Here is a 19,446-nt window from a genome sequence, read left to right on the forward strand (position 1 = left end):
CCAAAGAATTAATGAAAGAAAGAGTTGGTTCTTTGAAAGGATAAACATGATTGATAAACCCTTAGCAAATCTGACCAAAAGAAAGAGAGAAGAGACACAATTAATAAAATCAGAGATGAAAAAGGTAACATCACAACAGATTCCAGAGAAATTCAAAATATCATAGGTACATACTATAAAAGCATATACTCCACAAAGTATGAAAATCTGAAACAAATGGATGATTTCCTTGATTTATATGACCAACCTAAATTAAATCAAAAGGAGATTAATCACTTAAATAGACCTATAACAAACATGGAGATCTGAACACTTATCAATAATCTCCCAACTAAAAAAAGGCCAGGCCCAGATGGATTCACTGCTGAATTTTACCAGACCTTTAAGGAAGAGCTAACACCATTGTTTCTTAAGCTTTTCCAGGAAATAGAAAAAGAAGGAATCCTACCACACTCCTTCTATGAGGCCAGCATCACCCTGATACCAAAACCAGGCAAAGATAGAACAAAAAAAGAAAATTACAGTCCAATCTCCCTCATGAACATAATGCAAAAATTTTCAACAAAATATTGGCAAACAGAATACAAGAGTATATCAAAAAGATCATTCACCCTGACCAAGTAGGCTTTATCCCAGAGATGCAGGGATAGTTCAATATACACAAATCTATAAATGTAATATATTATATAAATGGGTTGAAGGACAAAAATCACATAATCATCTCATTGGATGCAGAGAAAGAATTTGACAAAATCCAACATCCTTTCATGATAAAAGTCCTACAGAGACTGGGAATAGAAGGAACATATCTCAATACAATAAAAGCTATTTATGACAAGCCTACAGTCAACATATTACTAAATGGGGAAGAACTGGAAGCTTTTCCACTAAAATCAGGAATGAGACAAAGGTGCCCACTGTCCGCACTTTTATTTAATATAGTTCTAGAAGTCTTAGCCATAGCAATAAGGAAAGAGACACTTAAAATGGATACAGATTGGAAAGGAAGAGATCAAGTTATCATTATTTGCAGATGACATGATTCTATACATAAAGGACCCTAAAAACTCTACTAGCAAACTGTTAGAGCTGATCAAAACCTACAGCCATGTAGCAGGATACAAAATAAATACACAGTGATCAGTAGCCTTCATACATACTAACAAAAAACACACAGAGGATGAAATCAGAGAATCACTCCCATTCACAATTGCATCAAAAAAAAAAAAATAAATAAAGTATCTTGGAATAAACCTAAACAAGGAAGTAAAGAATCTCTACAATGAGAACTTTAAAAATCTCAAGCGAGAAATTGCAGAAGACACTAGAAAGTGGAGAAACATCCCCTGTTCCTGGATTGGAAGATTCAATTTGTGAAAATGGCAATCTTACCAAAAGCAATCTACACATTTAATGCAATCCCTATCAAAATTCCAAAAGCATTCTTCATGGAAATAGAAAAAACAATCCAAAAATTCATTTGGAATCACAAAAAACCTCGAATATCTAAAATAATACTGAGCAACAATAATATAAGGCTGGTGGTATCACCATACCTGATTTTAACCTATACTACAGAGCCATAGTAACAAAAACAGCATGGTACTGGCACAAAAACAGACATGTAGATCAGTGGAACAGAATAGAGGACCCAGATGTAAGCCCAAGTAGCTATAGCCACCTGATATTCGATAAAAATGCCAAAAATACTCATTGGAGAAAAGACAGCCTCTTCAGCAAATGGTGTTGGGAAAACTGGATATATATCTGCAGAAGGATGAAAATAGATTCTTCTCTCTCGCCATCCACAAGAATTAAGTCCAAATGGATTAAAGACCTTAACATCAGACCTGAAACTCTGAAACTGCTAGAGGAAAAAGTAGGGAAAACCCTTCAACATATTGGTCTTGGCAAGGACTTTCTGAATACAACCCCAATTGCTCAGGCAATAAAACCACAGATGAATCTCTGGGACCTCATGAGATTACAAAGATTTTGCACTGCAAAGGACACAGTGATAAAAGCAAAGAGGCAACCTACAAAATGGGAAAACATCTTCGCCAGCTATATATCTGATAGAGGATTAATATCTAGGATATACAAAGAACTCAAAAAGTTAAATAATAAGTAATCAAACAAGCCAATCAAAAAATGGGCTATGGAGCTAAATAGAGCATTCTCAAAGGAAGAAATATGAATGGCATATAAGCATCTAAAAAAATGTTCTTATGTCACTAGTCATCACGGAAATGCAGATGAAAACTACATTGAGATTCCATCTCATCCTGTCAGATTGGCCACCATCCTGAAAACAAATGATCATAAATGTTGGCAGGGATGTGGAAAAACAGGAAACCTTCTACACTGCTGATGGGAATGCAATCTGGTCCAGCCATTGTGGAAATCAGTGTGGAGGTTCCTAAAACAGCTAAAGATTGATCTACCATATGACCCAGCTATAGCACTCCTAGGCATATATCCAAAGGACTCATCTCATTTCCTTAGAAGTACATGCTCAACCATGTTTATTGCTGCTCAATTTATAATAGCTGGGAAATGGAACCAGCCTAGATGTCCCTCAACTGATGAGTGGATAATAAAGATGTGGCACATTTATACAATGGAGTTCTACTCAGCAGTAAAGAAAAATGAAGTTATGAAATTTGCAGAAAAATGGATGGACCTGGAAAGGATTATACTATGTGAGGTAACCCAGGCCCAGAAAGCCAAGCACCACATGTTCTCTCTTATATGTGGATCCTAGCTACTGATGACTGGGCTTCTGCGTGACAATGAAAATACTTATGAGGCCAGTAAATTAAAAAGGAGACATAAAGGGAAGAGAAAGGAAGGGAGGAGGGTACTTAATAGGTTGATATTGTATATATGTAAGTACAATGATTGTGATGGAGAGGTAATATGATGGAGAATGGAATTTCAAAGGGGAAAGGGGGGAGGGAATTAACATGGGATTTTTTTTTTATAATCATGGAAAATGCTAATAAAAATTTTAAAAAAATGAAAAAAGTCACCAGAAGTCTTAGGTAATGGATCTTGCAAGCTACACAACCATCTAGCCAGGGGAGATGTGCCCACAACTGTAATTGTGCCACTAAGTTATGGGGTAACCAAGTGCTCTCTGATTAGATTTGAAGCCTACTCAGTGAGAAGGAATTCATGCTTGGTACTGAAAACTGAGTCAAAATCTATGGCTGTGAAGGACATAGGCCCAATGAGGGACACTACAACAGTTCTTTGCATAAATGGGTAAGTTAGGCCCATCAGATTACCTTCTAAATGTGCATTTAATTAATGTCCATTGATTAATGCTCTTCACATTTGACCTAAAGATGCTTTTTTTGTTTGTTTGTTTGGTTTTTCTAGGTAAGGTTTCACTCTAGCCCATAAAGATACTTTTTAAAAAGTTTTCTTTGTTTATTTTTATGTATTTGTTTGAAAGTGACAGACAGAGCAAGAAAGACAGATAGAGACAAAGAGAGAGAATGTGCATGCCAGGGCCTCCAGCCACTCCAAACAAACTCTAGATGCATGCGCTCCCTTGTGCATCTGGCTAACGTGGGTCCTGGGGAATCGAGCATGAACCAGGGTCCTTAGGCTTCACAGACAAGCGCTTAACTGCTAAGCCATCTCTCCAGCCCAAGATGCTTTTTATTAATTGATGGCAATGAACACTGGGAAGACCCAAGACTCATCAAAATTATGAAATGAAGACAAAGCCCAGTGATTAGCACTCAATGTGTTATCTCTCCCACACCCACCATGGCTCAGGGAACATTATAGAGGAGGTGTCAGAAAGAATGTGGTGCTTGCTCTCACTGCCATCACGAGAAAATACTGCCAATGGAATGGCAGTAGACACTGAGGAGACTCAAAACCCATCAAACCTCAAATAAGAGGATGTTGAAAGCTTACAAAGAAATGAGGACAGGAGTAGTGTCACATTTAGTCCTAGCACTCAGGAGGTGAGGTAGGAAGATGGCTGTGAGTTTGAAGCCAGCCTGAGTATACATAATGAATTCCAGGATATTCGAGGTAGAGTGAGATGCTACCTTGAAAAAAAAAAAAAAAGGAAAGAAAGAAGATATCTCTATCTTTATCATATCCCTTTCTAAGTAGCCTTATCGATTAAGACAGCTTATGTTGTCATTGCCTGGAGGTAAGCTGGGTTCAAACTACTGATCCTTCTGGTTCCCCTTCTCAAGTGCTAGGATTAAAGTCATGAGGCATCACACCCAGGAAAAGCTTGTGGCTCCCAATAATCTCCTAAATTGCTTGGTAGGCTTTCTTTTATAAAACAAGAATTATAAACTCAGCAAGGACAAATCTTAAGTACATTCTTAGCATGTAACAATTAAGATTACATTTCTACCTAATGTTGAATTATAAATTTCTACCTTACTGACAGCCTTATTTAAATCTGTCACTTGCCTTTTATGTTCTATTTTTTGTCTCACAAAAATTTTAGAACTGCATGCTACCAAAAATCTCACACAAAAGACAAATCGAGAGAGAAAACTAAAAGTGTATGCTGTCATAGTTTTCCTTTCCTTTCACACAGAGGCAAGTAGCCATTTTTTAAAATATTTTATTTATTTATTTATGAGAGAGAAGAGGCTAAAAGAGAATGGGTACACAAGGGCCTCAAGCTACCGCAAACTCCAGACACAAGCACCATTTGTCCATTTGGCATTATGTGGGTACTGGGGAAACAGACTTGGGTCTTTAGGCTTTGGGGGCAAGCGCCAGAATGGCTAAGCCATCTCTCTAGCCCCAAGTGAACATTTTTTTAAAGACAAGATGTGGAACACATACGATGTAAATCTGCTTGTCTGAGATCAAGGGAGTGCTAACCTTTTCCCAGAATCCAGCTTACTATGACTTAAATAACATATGGAAATTCATTACTATAATTTGCATTACAATAAAGTAGAAGAAGCTAGAGAAATGGAGAGTCAGAATGAACAAGTCCAAGCCATGTGATCTCTCCTTGTGAGGTCAACCTGGGCCATGCCTCCACATCACCATTTGCTACCAAGAACGGGTCCAATTCCTGAATGAGCTGGTAACTCTATGAAGACCCCATCAATGCACATAGGGTTTCACCCACGAGAGCACCAGTCTGCACACACTGCATGAATCCTGGACCACTGGCAGAGCTCAGTCTATCTAGATCACTGAGAAATTTGATTATTTCTGAAGGGTACTGTATGATCTGCCATTCAAACCCAGGGAAAGGAGACTCACAAGACAAGGGGAGAAGAAAACCAGCATGGAAGTTCAGCTGTGCTTGGAATGGAAGGGCATCCCCTGGTCAGAAGAGCAAGGGAGGTACCAGAAGTTGCCCCCTGCCCCAGTTCTAGTGACTCCAGGTCGCTGCTCCACTATGGGACTGGGGTTACAGGAACTCATGGCCATGTCCAGCTGTAGATGTGTATTCTGTTGATTTTTCAGGTGGCTTCCGGTTTTGAGTTCTCAGGCTTGCCCAGGAAGCACACTGAGCCATCATGTCGCCAACCCCTTAATCATTATATTAAGTAAAAATTTGTATGGATGCATCATGTGTTGGTACCATCATTTCCCTCCTCCCTGCCTCCATTTAACTACTTTCATGTTGAGATCTTAGCACATTCTGGATTCTGGCTTTGGTATGTTTTGAGTATCCTCTGTGTCTGTTGCTATTCCCTAGTGCAGGAAGTCAGGTTTCACTTCCCTTCCCCTTAACCTTTCCATCCCTACACTCTGTCCCTTGAGTTGCCTGTCAGGTATGACTACAACTCACACTGTTCCACAGTAGGAACCACATATGAGGGAGAACATGTGGCAATTGTCTTTCTGTCCTTGTATGAGTTCACTTAGTATGATCTGTTTCATGTTCATCCATTTTCCTATGAACATTTTCCCCAAGAAGGAGAGAATTCCACTATACTATTGAAGCTCAGGAGTGAATTTCCCAATGAGTATTTTTATTAATCAATAGTGGAGGATCTTGATGTTGCCCTGGCCTCAACCCTGGCAGAATAACATGGGAAGAGATAAACCAGGCCTCCACCTCGTTATTTACTACCTAAGAGTTTGGAAAGGTCTTGGCTTTAACAGGAAAAGATGATTAAGTTATGCAACTTCTCTGGACTACACAAACCTAATCAGGGCGGGGCCTTATGGGTGTTCCTATAAAAGCTTCCCAATTGAGAAGGATGTCTGCTCAGACATTAGCAGCTGGCTGCAGTGTGGATACCTGGGAGAGTCACAGCTGCCATCCTGAGAGAAGAGGGAAGACTGCTCCTCAGAAGCAAAGGGTGTTCCTTGCTGTAGGACTTGCTAGAGCATCTACAGGTGAGTCAGTGTCCCACATTTCTACATTTGTCTTTCTAAAACAGAAAAGTGTAGTAAGTCTAGTTCACACAAATGATGTAATTTGGAGGGTGAGAAGATTGCTTAGCAGTAAAAGGGAATTACTTGTATAGCCTCCTGTTCCTAGGTTCAAATTCCTCGGTATCATCTTCAAGCCGCAGCACAATGTGGGGGCATGCTTCTAGAATTTGCTTGCTAGTTTGACAATAGATAAGAATTCATTTATTATATTGATGTTGTGTTCCTTCTCCATCTAAAGTTTGGATGTATGGAAGGGACAATATATCTGGCTTTATTTGGGTACAGGGCAGTTTTACCTGGGCCGGTAGGTTTTAAAATATTTATAAAATAGTTCATTTTTCATTTTTTAACAAAAAATCTTTTTTATTAATTAAATTTTATGAGAGAGAGAGGGGGAGAAAGGGAGTGAGATACAGACACACAGAGAGGAGAGATAATATATGGGCATGCAAAGGCCTCTAACCACTGCAAACAAACTCCAGATGTATGGCTCATTCTGTGCATCTGGCTTTTAATGTGCACTGGGAAACCAATCCTGGGTTCTGGCTTTGCAGGCAGCACCTTAACAGCTAAGTCATCTCTCCATGCCCCTCCCCAAGATAGTTCTTTTAACCACAAAACCATCTTCCCAGTCCTACATTCAGTTGTTCCTAAAGCAGGCTCTGTTAATGTGTGGCAAAAGGAGACTGAACTGAGTGGAAGGGCTTCAGTTTTGTAGAACGCATGCAAGTTTTAATTCTTCCACTTTTCTTTCTGAAGTAGATCCTCACAACAGATGAGGCAAACCTATAACGCACTCTAGAGCTCCAGGTTCTCAGGGAACTCAAGGCCATCCTACGAGGGCTTGGATTAAAGGTGAGACCCTATCTTGAAAACCCAAAACAATAGTAAAAAGAAAGAAGGAAAGAAAGAGAGAGAGAAATGAGATATCTCTATCTCTATCATAGCCCCTTATGAGTAGTCTTATGGATTAAGAGAGTTTATATGTCCTCATTGCATGGAGGTAGGCTGGGTTCAAACTACTAATCCTGCTGCTTCCCCCTCTCAAATTCTAGGATTAAAGGTGTGAGGCATCACACCCAGGAAAATCCTGTGGCACCCAATAATCCCCTAAATTTCTTGGGGCTGGGATTAAAGGTGTGACCCCTCACACCCAGAAGAATCCTGTCACTCACAATAAATTGCTTGGAATTTCTTTTATAAAACCAGAATTTTGCCCTTCCGGTCAAGATGGCGACCGCCTAGCTGCACTACAAACAACGAGGGAAAAAAAGATAGATGCAGATCCTAAGAAGAGAGCTGCCCCAACATACCTCAGAAGGGGCCCAACTGAAACTAAGGACAACTGGCGAAATAAGCAAGGGTGATGTTTTCCTGTGAACTGGATACCAGCACAAAGGGGAAGGAGATCAATGCAGGGAAAAATCAACTCCTACCAAATCAGAGAGCCAGAGCCTCAGAGGCCCCCAACACCTCAGCACTGAAGCAGACCAAAAATCAACCCAACATGGCTCAGGGAAATCTTGCGGAAGAGGGGGCGGAAAGAATGTCAGAGTTACATGTTGGGTCATGATTTTCAGAGACATTTATCATACTAATAACTGGGGGCTAACTCCACAATGCACGACCCATTTTCAATAATAAGGAGGGTCTAATGGGAGGGGGTAGATCACAGATGAGCCTAAACAATGGTACCAAACTGCCTGTATTTACTGAAAAGAAAACTAATAAATTAAATTTAAAAAAAAAATAAAAAAATAAAATAAAAAAAAATAAAAATTAAAAAAAAAAAACCAGAATTTTAAGATCAGCAAGGACAAAATGTTAATTATTTTTTTAGTATGTAATAATTAAGATTACCTTTCTAATTATTGTTAAATTAAAATTTCTAGCTCATCAACAAGTCCTTATTTAAATCTAATTGCCACTTACTTTTTATGTTCTATTATTTTGTCTCACAAAAATCTTAGCCATGCATGCTATAAAAAATCTTAGACAGAAGACAAAATAGAGAGAAAACTAAAACTCTATGCTGTTAACATTTTCTTTTCCTTTGGTACAGAGGAAAATAGCCATTTAAAAAAATATTTTGTGCTGGGTGTGGTTGGGCACGCCTTTATTCCTAGCACTCGGGAGGCAGAGGTAGGAGGATTGCCATAAGTTCGAGGCCACCCTGAGAATACATAGTGAATTCCAGGTCAGCCTGAGCTAGAGTGAAACCCTACCTTGAGGAAATATATATATATATATAATTTATTTATTTGAGAGAGAAGAGGCAGAGAGAGAATGGGCGCAGTAGGTCCTCTAGCTACCGCAAACTCCAGACCTATGCACCACCTTGTGCATCTGGCTTTACGTGGGTACTGGGAAGTGAAACCTAGATCCTTAGGCTTTACAGGCAAGTGTCTTAACAGCTCAGCCATCTCTCCAGCCCCAAGTAGCCTTTTTTTTTTTTTTAAAGACAAGTTGTGGAAAACATAGGACATAAATCTGCTTACATCTGAAATCAAGGGAGTGCCAACACTTCTCTCAGAATACAGCTTACTACAAATTAAATAGCCCATGGCAATTCATTACTATAATTAACATTTCAATAAGTAGAAGAAGCTACATAAATGGAGAGTCACAATGAACAAGACCAAGCTATGTGGCCTCTCCTTGTGGGGTCTACCTGTGCCATGTCTCCTCGTCACCACTTGCTACCAAGAATGGGTCCAATTCATGAATGAGTTGGTCACTCTATGAAGACCCCATCACTGCACATAGGGTTTCACCCACCTGAGCAGCAGTCTGCACACACTGCACTGCATAAACCCTAGACCACTGGCAGAGTGCAGTCTATCTAAATCACTGAGGAACTTGATTATTTCTGAAGGGTATTGTGTGAACTGCCATTCAAACCCAGGGAAGGAGCCGAATAAGAAAAGGGTAAAAGAAACCCAGCCTGGAAGTTCAGCTGTGCTTGGCATGGCAGGGGCATCCCCTGGTCAGGAGAGCAAGGGAGGTATCGAAATTGCAGTGCTGATTTTTCAGGTGGTTTCCGATTTGGGTTCTCAGGCTTGCCCAGGAAACACACTGAGCCATCATGTCTCCAGCCCCTTAATCTTTATATTAAGTAAAAACTTTGTATGGACGCATCATGTGTTGGTAGCATCATTTCCCTCCTCCCTGCCCCATTTCACTGAGGGTCCTCCTCTCTGTAGGATTGCCGGTACTCACCATGTTGGTGTGGATTATGAGTTGCAAGAGACACAGTCTGTGTGTCAGGAGAGGGCAATGCTTGTGGATATTAGCTCCCACCCAGTGAATGTTGCACTCTTCCTGCCCCCTTTTTGACAGATTTCCTGAGACTTGATGGGAGTTCTAAGGCTCCTTTAGTGTTGAGCTCTCATCACATTCTGGATTTTTAAATTTTTTTTATTTTTTTAGTAACCTCTGTGTCTATCGCCATTGCCCTAGTACAGGATGTCAGGTTTCACTTCCCTTCCCCTTAAGCTTTCCATACCTACTATCTGTCCCTTGAGTTGCCTGTCAGGTATGCCTGCAACTCACGCTGTTCCAGGTTAGGAACAAAATATGAGGGAGAACATGTGGCAATTGTCTTTCTGTCCTTGTATGAGTTCACTTAGTATGATCTGTTCCACGTTCATCCATTTTCCTATGAACATTTTCCCCAAGAAGGAGAGAATTCCACTCCACTGTTAAGCTCAGGAGTGAATTTCTCAATGAGTATTTTTATTAACCAATGATCGAGGATCTAGATATTGCCCTGGCCTCAACCCTGGCAGAATAACATGGGAAGGGATAAACCAGGCCTCAACCTGGGTATTTACTACCTAAGAGTTTGGAAAGGTCTTGGCTTTAACAGGAAAAGATGATTAAGTTATGCAACTTCTCTGGACTACGCAAACCTAATCAGGGCGGGGCATAAAGGGTGTTCCTATAAAAGCTTCCCAATTGAGAAGGGTGTCTGCTCAGACATTAGGAGCTGGCTGCAGTGTTGGTATCTGGGAGAGTCACAGCTGCCATCCTGAGAGAAGAGGGGAGACTGCACCTCAGAAGCAAAGGGTGTTCCTTGCTGTAGGACTCGCTAGAGCATCTACAGGTGAGTCAGAGTCCCGCATTTCTACATTTGTCTTTCTAAAACAGAAAACCTGTAGTAAGTCTAGTTCACACAAATGATGTAATTTGGGGGATGAGAAGATTGCTGAGCTGTGAAAGGGACTTGCTTGTATAGCCTCCTGTTCCTGGGTTCAAATTTCCCAGGATCATCTTCCAGCCAGATCACAATGTGGGGGCATGCTTCTAGAATTTGCTTGTAGAGAGCAGAGACCCTAGTGTGCCAGTGATCTTCCTCTCAAGTTTTTAAAAATATCTTTAACTTATGATTTAACTAAAAATTTTTAATATTTACTTTTGTTTTGACAATTGATAATAATTCATATTTTATATTGATGTTGTATTCCTTGTCTATCTAAAGTTTGGATTTATGGCCAGGTCAGCCTTGGCCAGAGTGAGATACTACCTTGAAAAACCAAACCAAACAAACAAATAAACAAAACCCCAATAAAGGCTAGATGTGGTGGCACATGCCTTTAATCCCAGCATTCAGGAGGCAGAGGTAGGAGGCTTGGCGTGAGTTCAAGACCACTCTGAGACTACGTAGAGAATTCTAGGGCAACCTGTGCTAGAATGACACCCTAACTTGAAAAATAAAAATAAATAAATAAATAAAGTTTTTTCACTCTGTGCTGCACCAAAACCCTGCAAGTGACACATGAGGGCACGGCTTTCACTCTTCCCCAGCCACCTGGGCAGATGAAGGTTCCTCTTCTGCATCTCACACCCTGGGCAGCCGCACAACTGGCTGGGCTTCTGACCAGTATGGTCCACAGTCACACATGGGGCACAGCTAGGCGGCTATCAGGAATCATAACATTTTACCATCAGAATGTTCAGGACAACACCTGTCAGGAGGGGTAGATGCTGTGGCTGTAATTTGTTCTCAGATGGGAAAAAAATATAAATAAAGAAAGTTTTGATTTATGGAAGAGGCAACCCATCATGCTTTATTTGGGTAGAGAGCAATTGTACCTAGGCCAGTAGGTTTTGAAAGATTTGTAAGATAGTTAACTTTTTCTTTTTAATTAAAAAATAATTTCTATTAATTTAATGTTTATGAAAGCGAGAGGGAGAGAGACAAGAGAGACATACTCAGAGAGAAAGACAGACAGAGAGAGAGAGAAAGAGAGAAAGATATTAAATGGGCATGCAAAGGCCTCTAGCCACTGCAAACAAATTCCAGATGTATGGCTCATTTTGTGTATTTGGCTCTTTGGTCATTTTTATTTATTTATTTAGTTATTTATTTTGGTTTTTCGAGGTAGGGTCTCACTCTAACCCAAGCTGACCTGGAATTCACTATGGAGTCTCAGGGTAGCCTTGAAATCACAGCAATCCTCCTACCTCTGCCTCCCGAGTGCTGGGATTAAAGGCGTGAGCCACCATGCCCGGCTTATTTATTCATTTGAGCATGACAGACAGACAGACAGAGAGAAGAGAGGCAGAGAAAGAGAGATGGCGCAACAGGGCCTCCAGCCACTGCAAAGGAACTCCAGATGCATGCATCCTCTTGTGCATCTGGTTTACCTGGGTCCTGGGGAATCCAGCCTCAAACTGGGGTCCTTAGGCTTCACAGGCAAGCACTTAACCACTAAGCCATCTCTCCAGCCCATATCTAGCGTTTTTGGTACACTGGGAAATTAATTCTGGATCCTCTGGCTTTGCAGGCAGCACCTTAACACCTGAGTCATCTCTCCAGCCCAAGACAGTTCACTTTTTTAAAATTAAATTTGGTTTATTTATTTATTTGAGAGAGAGAGAATGGGCATACTAGGGTCTCCAGCCACTGCAAATGAACGCCAGATACATGTGCCAGCTTATACATCTGGCTTAGTGGGTACTGGCCTCCAACCAGGGTCCTTAGGCTTCACAGCAAGCGCTTAACTGCTAAGCCATCTCTCCAGCCCTCATTCTGCCAAGAAAGTTCTTTTAACCACTAAACCATCTTTCCAGTCCTACATTCAGTTGTTCCTAAGGCAGGCTCTGTTAATGTGTGGCAAAAGGAGGCTAAAGGGAGTGTAAGGGCTTCAATTTTGTAAAACGCATGCAAGTTTTAATTCTTCCACTTTTCTTTGTGAAATAGATCCTCACAACAGATGAGGCAAACCTGTAACGCACTCTAGAGCTCCAGGTTCCAAGGGAACTCAAGGCCATCCTCCGAGGGCTTGGATTAAAGGTGTGCTCTGCCAATACTGACTCACAAATATCATTACACAGGGGGAAATTTTCAATATATGTTGCAAAAGTCAAGTAATCATATGTGGGACACATTGGCAATGAGGTGTGATGGTTCTCCTAAACCACAATGAAAGGGATTAACGTTCTTTTCTCTTCTCCTCAGACATACAGAATCACACACTGCGGAACTACAGGAGTGAGTGACCTGGTCACACGCGAGTGTGAGGAGATTCGAGACCCTGTCGAGGTGTTTGCACAACAGAGACATTTTTAGTGGCCCAGTTTCAAGCTGGACATGGCGTCATCGCACAACCAAGGACACTGGTCCACAAAAGACACTCTGAAGTTACTGGAGGGCATGGAGGAGAACCTGCCACCCAACGACCGCCGAGCATTCCACAAAACACAGGCAGCTCTGGACTGGGGGAAAATAGCTTTTGCAGGTTTTACAGGAGAAACGTGCAGACTCAAGTGGCAGGAGTTGTCTCACGAACTGAGGAAGGTGCGCACACTGTCAGAGTTAGTGAAGGAAGCTAAGGAACAGGTGGAGCAAGGCCAGGCCAGCAGGAAGTACAAGAAGCACCCCGACTTCCCCAAAAGGCCCCTGACAGCCTACCTGCGCTTTTACAAGGAGCAGAGGGCCCAGTGCCTCCGGATGCACCCTGAGCTCAACAACAAGCAGCTGGCCCGAGTCCTGTCGGAGAAGTACAGGCAGCTCCCGGAGCAGGCCCGGCAGAGGTACGCGCAAGAGTTCCAGAAGGAGAGGGAGGACTTTGAGAAGAAAGTGGCTCAGTTCCGGGAAGAGCACCCCGACGTCGTCCAGCGTGCTGGGCGATCTGGGGTGCCCGCGAAGCACCAAGGCAGAGTCCCCACAAAGTTGCGAGGACCAGCGCAAAAGGACAGCGCTCGTCCAGAAACGGATGGACGGCCCGCCGCGCGGAAATCTCTGGCCGAACCCGCGAAGCCCCCCATGAGCGGCTTCCACAAGTTTCAGCAGGACTCGTGGTCGAGCGGGGAGCTGTGTTACCTGCCCGTGCGGGAGCGCATGGTGGAGATTGGCCGGCGCTGGCAGCGTGTGCCCCCGAGCGTGAGGGGGCGCTACCAGAGGCAGGCCGAGGAGATGCAGCAGCAGTACTGGGTGGACCTGGACGCCTGGCTCAGGACTCTGTCGCCCGAGGACTACGCTGCCTACAGAGAGGCCCAGGCCACGTGCGGGAAGCGGAAGTGCACCATGGTGACAGATGGCCCCAGCCCCAAGTTCATGAGAAGAGATCCCCAGCGCTCCTCAGCACAGGAGCTGCCACAGCTTCCCAGGGACGAGCGGGGGCCCCTGCCTGCGGGGTCAGACTCCTCAGACACCACTGTGGTCCAGGAGGGGGGCTCCCCGACACCAGGCGAGAGGGGGATGGGAGATGGGACCCGGGCCCAAGGGACCAGCTCCTCAGATCTCCAGGGCAGTGGAGATGAAGAAGAGGCCAACAGGAGCTCTGAGGACAGTCTGTGTGATTCATCGTCCTAAGGGGAATCCTCAGACTTAGACTCTATTTGAGACTGTTCTCCTATATTGTCCTATCACAACCCTCCCAGTCTGAAGTTCTGGGAATTCCTGTTAGACAAAGGGATACCTCAGTGGAGTATTTCAAGCTTTTTTCTAAATAAATATTTTTTCTTGACATATAATAAAATTTTCAGGTATGTTATTTGCCTGCATGTTGTATAACAGGTGTGGTGTGTGTTGTATTCTTGTGTCCACGCTGATGTGCACCCTCAATGTATTCACTTAGGGAAGCCAGGGGTTACAATGGCTGTCTCTGCCTTCCATTGTGTTCCATTAGAAAGACTATTTCACTAACTCCAGAACTGCCATTTTCGGTCAGATTGACTGATTAGCAAGCCCTGGGTATTTCTCTAGTCTCCACTCCCCCCATGATTGAGATTACAGCTGTTTGGCCATACCTACCTCTTTACATGCATGCTGGAAATTGACTGGAAAAAGCAGGCCCTCACGCTTTGCCCAGCATGTGTTGAGTCATCTCCCTAGTCCTAGTTACAGTTCTGGTAATTGAGTTTTTCAAAATTCAAAGAATGGTGGATGGAATGTGTAGTACCTTGTTCAGAGCCAGCAGAAATGAATTGTTATCTTGTAAGAATCAGGCCCTGTAGGGACTGCAAGGGGGACCAGAACATATTCAGTGCTGACAGTCCTCCAGTATTTAATGATGAAAGCACTCAGTCTTCTTTCTAATAAGGAAAGCAGTGTGTGGGAATGTGGGATATGGTGTGTTGTTTAGGGTGAATGAAAGGAAGAATGCGGAAGGGAAGGTATCCATTTCGGGCTGACCACCATGTGTGGATGACACTGTTCACACTTCAGAACTCCGTAGAAAAGGACAGGACAAAAAAATGCATCTGAAAGGAGACTTACTGAGATCAAGTGGAGGGTCTGTCACTTCCCTCCTGGTGTTCCAAAGAGAACTTAGGTTTGCATGATCTGACTAATGTGTACTCTCTCTTCAATCCTCTCTGTTTTAGACAGAGTCTCATGATGTAGTCAAGGCTGACCTTAAAATCTTTTTTTTTTTTTTTGGTTTTTCAAGGTAGGGTCTCACTCTAGCTCAGGCTGACCTGGAATTCACTATGGAGTCTCAAGGTGGCCTCGGACTCACAGCAATCCTCCTATCTCTGCCTCCCGAGTGCTGGGATTAAAGGCGTGCACCACCACACCCGGCTTAAAATCTTTCTTTTTAACAGTATCTTTAAAAGTTTCAGTATGCAATTGAGGCTGACCTGATCCATTTCCTCAGTTTCCCTAGTGCTATTATTACAGGCATGCACCTCCACACACAACTCCTGGGGATCACTTTTCTAACCTGAACTTTGGCAGTTCTTATAGATTAACTGAATTGAGAGGTGAGGGGAAAAATGGAAGCTAAGAAAAAAATCTACGGTGTTTGAAGTCTATGTAGTGGTATAGGAAACTGATCAGAAGTCAATAGTAACACTTATGATGTCTTCAACCCAGAGAGAGTTCAGCACATCCCTCTAGTTGTGATTCATTATTTTTTATTAAGCTTAAGTCTTTTCAGGACTCTTGAGACACAGAAACCCTGGGAGAGGCATACTTAAGTTGACTGCAGGGACAACTAGAAGTGCCATGTGCACTTATGATGGGCACCTGGTGTCTCTGGGGGTGAAAAATAACACTCCTGGAACAACCATCAAAGGCACATGATGCTATAAATATAAAAGCAACAAAAACCAGGTGTTGTGGCACATGCCTTTAGTCCCAGAATTTAGGAAGCTAAGTTAGGAAGATTGCTATGAGTTTCAGGCTTAGGGATACAAAGAGAGATCCATGTTATCCTGGGCTAGAGCGACACATGAAGACACAAGTGTGTGCTCTTAGGACAGTGGGTCTGATTCCACTTTCTCAAGGGACTCCTCAGACTTAGTCTCCATTTGAGATTATTCATATCTTAGATTGTTTTTTCTTTTTCCCAAAACCCTCCTTAGGTGGTGGCACATGTCTTTAATCCTAGCACTAGAGAGGCAGAGTTAGGAAGATTGCTATGAGTTCAAGGCCAGGTTAGCCTGGACTAGAGTGAGACTCCACATCTAAAATCCAAAACAATAAAAAAATAAAACCCTTCTAAAGAAATGCTCAGGCCATCCCTATTAGAGTGAGTGATACCTAAGTGAGATATTATTTAACATCTTTTTCCAAATAAATAATTATTTTTGGCATATAATAATATTTTAAATTCTTTGGGGTTTTTTGCCTGTGTTTGTCTAGTATGTGTGGCATACAGTAGGTACGTTATGTTGTGTGGTATAAACATGTGTATATGCAGATGTACACCTCAAATGCTTTCACATTGGTAGCCCAGAAATTAACATTGAGTGTCTTGCTGCTCATCTCTTAGTTTTCTTAAGTAGGAGTATCACCCAACCCAGAATTGCCAGTTTGCAGTCAGAAAGACTAACTAAGAAGCCCTGGTGTTTCTCAAACCTCCATTCCCCACATGAATGATATTACAGCCCTGGGGACAGGCCTAGCTTTTTACAAAATTATAGGAAAAATCAGGTCCTCTCAGGCTCTTTTTGCTTGCCCACCAAATTTTATTGTTTTTTTGAGCCATCTACCTCGTCCCAGTTACACTTCTTTATTTTCATTTTTTAATTAATTATTTTTGGTTTATTTTTATTTATTTATTTGAGAGCAACAGTCAGAGAAAGAGGCAAAGAGAGAGAAAGAGAGAGAGAGAAAGAATGGGCACGCCAGGGCCTCCAGCCACTACAGACGAATTCCAGATGCATGCGCCCCCTTGTGCATCTGGCTAACATGGGTCCTGGGGAATCGAGCCTCGAACCAGGGTCCTTAGGCTTCACAGACAAGCTCTTAACTCCTAAACCATCTCTCCAGCCCCCAGTTACACTTCTTATACCTCTGAATCCTTTATAGTCCTGTGGATGTTGGATGGAATGTGCAAAATCTTTTAAAGAGACAGCAGTGATAGTTTCTTGTCTGTAGGAAACAGGTGCTGCATTGAAAGCAAGGGGGATCTGAACTTCTTCAGGCTGATACCTCTCCACATTTTAAGGATGGAAGCACTCTGTCTTCTTTGTCATAAGGAAAGCAGTGGGTGTTAAGAAGTAGAGCTGTAGGGCTGGAGAGATGGCTTAGTGGTTAAGGTGTTTGCCTGCAAAGCCAAAGGACTTAGGTTCGATTTACCAGGACCCAGGTAAGTCAGATGCACAAAGTAGCTCATGCATCTGGAGCTCATTTGCAGCATCTGAAGGCCCCTGTGTGCTCATTCATTCATATTCTCTCACTCCCTCTCTCCTTCTATGTCTCTTTAAAAAAATATTTTTTTAAAAAAAAGAGAAAGAAAATAGAGCTCTAAGTGGAGTGTGGTAGCATGTCTTTAATCCCAGCACTCACAGGATGAGGTAGCAAGATTGTGGTGAGTTGCAGGCCAGACTTGGCTACAGAGTTAGGTCCAATTTCACCTAGGCTACAGGGAGTCACAGCTTCAGAAACAACAAAACACTGAGTGAGTGCCACTGGCAAACCCTCCATTTATGGAATTCCCGTGAGAATAACCTAGGAAATCTTAGTATCTTTTTTTTCTTCTTCTTTCCTATTTTTTGGAGGGAGTTTAGTGGGATTGATTTTTAGCCTTTTTCTTTCTAAGTTTTCATTAGCCAGTGGACAGCCCTTAAGAGAGAAAGATCAATTAATTCCCCATTATACCCATTAGGTCTACTTTATAAAATCTTTTCTCTACCTAGGGTCTTATGAAGGAATACAGTAAATGCCTCTTGAATAATTCACTCATTTTCGAAAAGTTTCCTTTTCTCTCCACTCTTAAGTACATCTAGACCTTGATGAAGCTCACAAAGTGTAAATAGGATGTGTTGATGCTAGGGTGAATGCTACATTAGACTGAATTTCAGGAATATTTGCTTATGATTTGCTGGTTTGTGTGTTTGTGTGTCTGTGTATAAGGAGGGATTATTTATAACTTCCTTCACTGATAGATGAAAAAAATTATTATACCTGTTAAAATGTTTTATTTATTTAATTATTTTATTTGAGAGAAAGATATCTATATATCTATATCTATGGAATTGGCATGCCAATGCAAACTCTAGAGGTATGTGCCACCTTGTGCATCTGGGTTATGTTGGTCCATGACCATTGAACCTGAGCCCTTTGGCTGCTCAGGCATCTCTACAACCCGGTATTTATTTTTCTATTATAAGGTGACTATGTCAAAAAGCACTCTAACTTCGAGATGATTCTTGTCTTGTTCAATCTGGCTCTGCTACATGATTATCACCAAGTTATCACCTAAGTCTTCTAATCCACGATTTAGTCATTGTGACTTTCTCTTACAGAAACTCAGGAAAATGCTTATGTCCTAGGAAAACCTCCTCTATAATAATCTTGGATAGTTTGTCTATGCTTCATATATTCTAAAAGGCATAAATTTCATTTTAGGTTACGTAAAAAATGACTCAGTGGTTAAAGGTACTTGTTTACAAAGTTCATTTAGGTCGGTCAAAATGTCTTTAATGTATGTTAAAATTAGGTGGGTTCAGTTCAAGTATTGCCAGCTTTTGAGCTATTCTGAAGCTGTATTAATAAAACAGTCTCTGTCAAAGTTTTACTAAAGCAAATATCTCATTTCTGGTATCTTAAGTTCATTGCATATGCATATATTGATACTTACAACATGTTCTCTGCTCTAGAATACAACCTCATGTTAAAATGATCTTCATAAAAGAAAAATGATCTTAAACTCTGCTGTTGTGCTTTGTTCTTGTTCAGGATAATTGGAACTTACAAAGGTATACATACTGGCAAATGATGTTTTCAAACACAGATGAGAAGATGCTATAGGTTCTTGTCTTTTTCTGTCATAAAATTTCTACATCAAGCCAACTGACTTAAAGTTGTTGATTAAATATTGTTTTCACAACTTCTAACATGTAAAATATTGTTTCCAGGTTTCCAGACCATGTTTCTATGGCCTGCCTGTACTAATAACTGACAGATACTAGAAGGATAAAATGTGTTCCAGATATGGCTTACATTGTCTGTCACCTGATAAGTAAACTTAAATGTTGGTCAGAATGTCTTACCATATCTGTTGTGTTATCCAGATATATTCTATACTTATTTTTAGTTAAGTTTTTATCTTTATTTATTTATTTGACAGAGAAAGAAACACAGAAATTGGTAGGTAG

General features: G+C 41.7%; 1 protein-coding gene across 1 annotated transcript; it reads left to right on the forward strand.

Annotated features, from left to right (window-relative positions):
* The first annotated feature begins 12,988 nt into the window (after window positions 1-12,988).
* LOC123459467 (upstream-binding factor 1-like protein 1) lies at window positions 12,989-14,212 on the forward strand. Its single transcript, XM_045146089.1, has one exon. It carries the CDS (start codon window positions 12,989-12,991, stop codon window positions 14,210-14,212), a length of 1,224 nt encoding a protein of 407 aa, XP_045002024.1.
* Window positions 14,213-19,446: the final 5,234 nt, after the last annotated feature.

Source organism: Jaculus jaculus, chromosome 3 (genome assembly GCF_020740685.1).
Source record: "Jaculus jaculus isolate mJacJac1 chromosome 3, mJacJac1.mat.Y.cur, whole genome shotgun sequence".
In the NCBI taxonomy this organism is placed as follows: domain Eukaryota; kingdom Metazoa; phylum Chordata; class Mammalia; order Rodentia; family Dipodidae; genus Jaculus; species Jaculus jaculus.